The sequence below is a fragment of the Ostrea edulis genome, chromosome 2, assembly GCF_947568905.1.
Source record: "Ostrea edulis chromosome 2, xbOstEdul1.1, whole genome shotgun sequence".
Classification (NCBI taxonomy): domain Eukaryota; kingdom Metazoa; phylum Mollusca; class Bivalvia; order Ostreida; family Ostreidae; genus Ostrea; species Ostrea edulis.
The window spans coordinates 43,308,878-43,313,113 of record NC_079165.1 but is presented as its reverse complement, the minus strand read 5'-3'; the positions used below and the strand labels follow the sequence as shown (position 1 = coordinate 43,313,113).

Genomic DNA, 4,236 nt, shown 5'->3' with positions numbered 1-4,236 from the left:
TTTTAACTTTCCAAGATGTTTCCTTTGCACACAAAAGATATCTCTTGTTTTCAAAGATATTTCTCATGCTAATTCTTATAAAGATACTCTGAATGCAAGAATGAAAACTATATTTTAGCCTTAAATATGTGTTATGTAAATAAAGAAATCAAGTCTTTTTATATAAACAAACAAGTGAAATATTGATTTTGTAATATAATGCATCTTAATTTTGCATAGTCACAAATTTTTACTTTTAGATGACACATTTCACCCCCAAAATGCTTGAAATGTGAAATATATAATAATACTTTGATCGATATCCATTTCTTTTGAAAATTTTGTAAACAATAGCATACCGCAATCTCTGTTTACAAAAGAAATAATCTCTCTATAATGAGCTTCTGTGATAATGTATAACTTTAAATTTCATGTGAAATCCTTCAAACACATTAGACAGTAGATTTTGATCATTAAAAGTGAAAAACTAAATTTTGGGTAAAATCGTGAATCAGTCCCTTTAACAAATACCTATGTGAAAGAGATATTTCTCAATATAAGAGATATCTCTCTAAGTGAAACAGACATCTAAGTGAAAGAGACATCTCTTTCTTAGAAAGATATCTTTCAAAGTTGAGAAATATCTATAACTTAGAGATATTTTTTTTTCTAAAGATATCTCTTTTAAAATGAGATATCTTATTTTCCAAACAAAAAGTAAAAATGGCTTGCAACTTTGTTTATATGACATAAAGAATGTTGATAAATTCCAATGAATCAATGAAATTGTGTTTTACAAGGGAAATTAAATTATTACTGAATAAAATCAACAAAAATTGCAAATTTTTTTGTGCATGTGCTTGTACAGAATTTGATTAGCTAATGCAGTACTTCAATGATGGCATGTCTTCCTTACTATTCAAAGAAATGCACTCTTAACTAGCATATACAGCTAACTAAGGTAGGTATGCCTCGAATATAGAATAATTGCAAAACATACGTACATTTGGAGGATGGTCATTGTTTGGGAAACAAATGCTATAGTTTCTGTTACAATTGGCACTGGTTACAATTTATTCAACTATTACCAATCCTAAGTATCTCATACACATTTATTCATTCATGCTATCCAATTCTATAACAAAGTACTGAGCGAAAGTTTTGTAATCTAACTCAGTCATATTTCCAAATTTCTTTGCAAATACTTTATCACTGAGTCTCAGTATATCCTGTAGAAGTGGGTTTGTGTTGATTTCCCCTTTATCTTTCTTGATTTTCTTATAAAACCCTGCTCTCTCCAAGAAAGTGTGTCTCGTTTGCATGTGTAACAGTGGGTAATTGAACATGTCTGAATACATCATCTGCCTCTGTGATATACCCATTGTGTGAAACACATAGTCAAACTTCTCTTGAACTGTCTCAAAGTCTTCGAAAAAAATGTGTGGTGACCTGACAGTCAGGTCCAGTACATCATCTGACTTGAACAGGTCCTGCAGTGCCCTTATCCTTCCATTAATTTCAGTCTTTGTCAATGTTAACATTTCAGGGCAAGCAGTCAGAGCATTGTTAAATCTTCTGTCAGTTTTGTAGAGTTTTCTCATGAACATCAATGAATCAAACAAGTTAGATGGATCTTCATCTGTGATTCTGCTGTAGGACATAAAGATATCAAATATACTTCGCCCTTCAAATCCATGTTCTTGTAAGACGTTGATGACAGGCTCTATATTTTTGCCTTGTAGAAAGTAAGGAGATTCTCTGATCAGTTCTTCAATTTCATCGGCTGGAAGCTGTGCATTGGACAAGCACTGCAGCTTTTGAATAACATCCTTTACTGAAACAGAATAGAATGTTTTATCCTCTGCACGCATTTTCTCCAGAACACTCCCAGCAAATGCAGGGGTCCATTTCTTTGCAGATTCTCCTGGGTTCGCTTCATTATGACAACATTTCTTCTGGATATACACTGATCCTAAATAGAGTGTGTATTTTTTAAGATTGATATGATCCACTTTTCCAAAAAGAGACTTCCATCCTTTCTGCAAGTATGGTGAGAATACATCAGCTTGCAAAATAATTTGTCTTGCACTAAAAAGTGACATTTTTCTACAGATATATCGTCTTCTTGCCTACAAACAATATGAAAATAAATCATCGTTCATGAATATGTACTTAAGAAAAACTAAATAATTTTCTCATAAGACTGAATTTACATTACTGATGTTCATTGACAATTGGTTTGATTTGTAAATATTTTACTGCATTACTGATCAGAAAAAAAGTTAAAGTAACTCACATATATTTCCAATGAACAGATATCTAATTTTGACTCTATATACATGTACATTGTATATATACATATTAGAAATACATGTGGTATTTTAGATTTAAAGAAAAATTAAATTTAACAAAACTAAGGGTTTCACTTCTCCAGAGGGATTGATATGATGTTAGACCAACCTAAATAAATGTTTTATATGCCAGCCATGCATGTAGTATTTTTTTGTTAACTTGCCAAATATGAAAACAAATATTAGTTTTGAAACGAAATTAAATATTTGTTTAGTTTTCAAAGTTCGGACACTAAAAATTTATATGAAGTGAAATTTGAGACCATTCACTCACTGGAGGGTGCATTATGCAAGCTTCACTTATACCTCTGTCAAAGCCTTTGTACAAGATTTAAGTACAACTTTCAATAGTGAATTAAATAAATTCCGGTTTCATTTTATGACAGATAAAAAAAATAAAATATTCAATTGACAGAAATTGTAGTGTTTCAATTAAATCATGTGAATTCCTCTTATTACTTTCCTTAAATATGAACTCTATCATGAACAAATACACACTGAATTCCATTAGTCTAAGAGTTAGCAAACCTACATCCCCAGAACGAATACACTGAATTCCATTAGAGTTAGCAAACCTACATCCCCAGAACGAATACACACTGAATTCCATTAAAGTTAGTAAACCTACATCCCCAGATGGTGAATGCTTCACTTTATACAGTTAAAAATCAGTATATTGAACATTGATATCTCAAATACCATGAGTATGTCTAAATGAGCTGGAAGTCCCAACTACATGTTCTTTAAGTATTTTAACCTAGATATCTTGAACCCTTGGATATCTTGGAAGTTTTTTCTTGGGGACCATAAAGTTAAAAATAACAAGGTTTGACCGTATTTTACAAGGTAAGGGAAAATTGACTTTGTGACAACAGAAATGTTGGAAAGGCTCAAACACAACTCCAGTCATCAAAGCGCTATACATAGTGTTTTCAATAAATACAATTTAGCAGCATATTAGCTGCATGTTTTATCACCGGCAAATTGACAGCAGGTTTTGACTGAAAACTCATCTTTCAGTTTCTTATTGTTTACAACTGTAACAGTTATACATTTTTCACACAAATAATCAATTTAGGCTTGTTTGACACTTTGCACATTTTGCATATATCACAATAAATCTGCTGGGTTTCTTAAATTCATTTTCACTAAATTTGTGCTTTGGTTCTTCATTTATTTACTATATGCAGAGACTGGCATGTTAGGGAGTATGTCTTAACCTTCAACAACTATATTTTCCTATCATTTTATAAATCAAACTGTTTATGGTGCTGGAAATACATGCAAGTTCTTTTTGTTTTAAAATTTTGGATAATATTTTGGAGAACGTTTTCTGGAACATGCATTATTTCAAATAAACGAGGATGTGCATGAAGTAGTCCACACTGAAGTCCTTTATGATATATTCATGTGTACAGTGGGCGATAGTCTAGATAAGTTTAACTTTTAAACTTCCAAAACTCATCTAATCCATATGTTTTTTACTCCCTCTCGACTTTATTAATTTAGGATGTGTCAAGACCCTTAGTAACAACTTCATGCTCACTGGGAATTTTTTTTTAAATCGTAACTTTGTATAAGAGAAAAGGTATATGTACATTAAAACATGATCTAGTGTATAGGTGTAGATTTACAAAAAAATTATCCAAAATTAAACGATAACATCCGAAGATTTAAAATTAAAAATTGCAGTAAATGTCAAACAAACACTGTGAATGTAACGTTTAATGTCGAGAGCTGTCATATCGCCTACATATTTGTCTATTCATACTGATGAAATTACAGCTATCAATTTATCAGCTGGTATAGGCAATAAATCAATCAATCAAGATCATCATCTAGCTAAAACGTACACAAAACGGACCGCAAAAGTCGACAGACATGCATACCTTGCACCGGATGTATG

At 31.5% G+C, this 4,236-nt stretch overlaps 1 protein-coding gene across 2 annotated transcripts; it reads right to left on the bottom strand.

The window, feature by feature from the left end:
- Positions 1-703: 703 nt before the first annotated feature.
- LOC125667079 (transcription termination factor 4, mitochondrial-like) lies at positions 704-4,236 on the bottom strand. Of its 2 annotated transcripts, none has more exons than XM_056154108.1 (2): positions 4,220-4,236; positions 704-2,108 (listed from the first exon to the last, which is right to left on the bottom strand). In XM_056154108.1, the coding sequence occupies exon 2, from the start codon at positions 2,079-2,081 to the stop codon at positions 1,092-1,094; it is 990 nt and encodes a 329-aa protein (XP_056010083.1). In that variant the 5' UTR covers positions 2,082-2,108; positions 4,220-4,236; the 3' UTR covers positions 704-1,091. The 2 variants fall into 2 exon arrangements, with proteins under 2 accessions (XP_056010083.1, XP_048756387.2); XM_048900430.2 differs by having other exon boundaries at positions 4,184-4,235.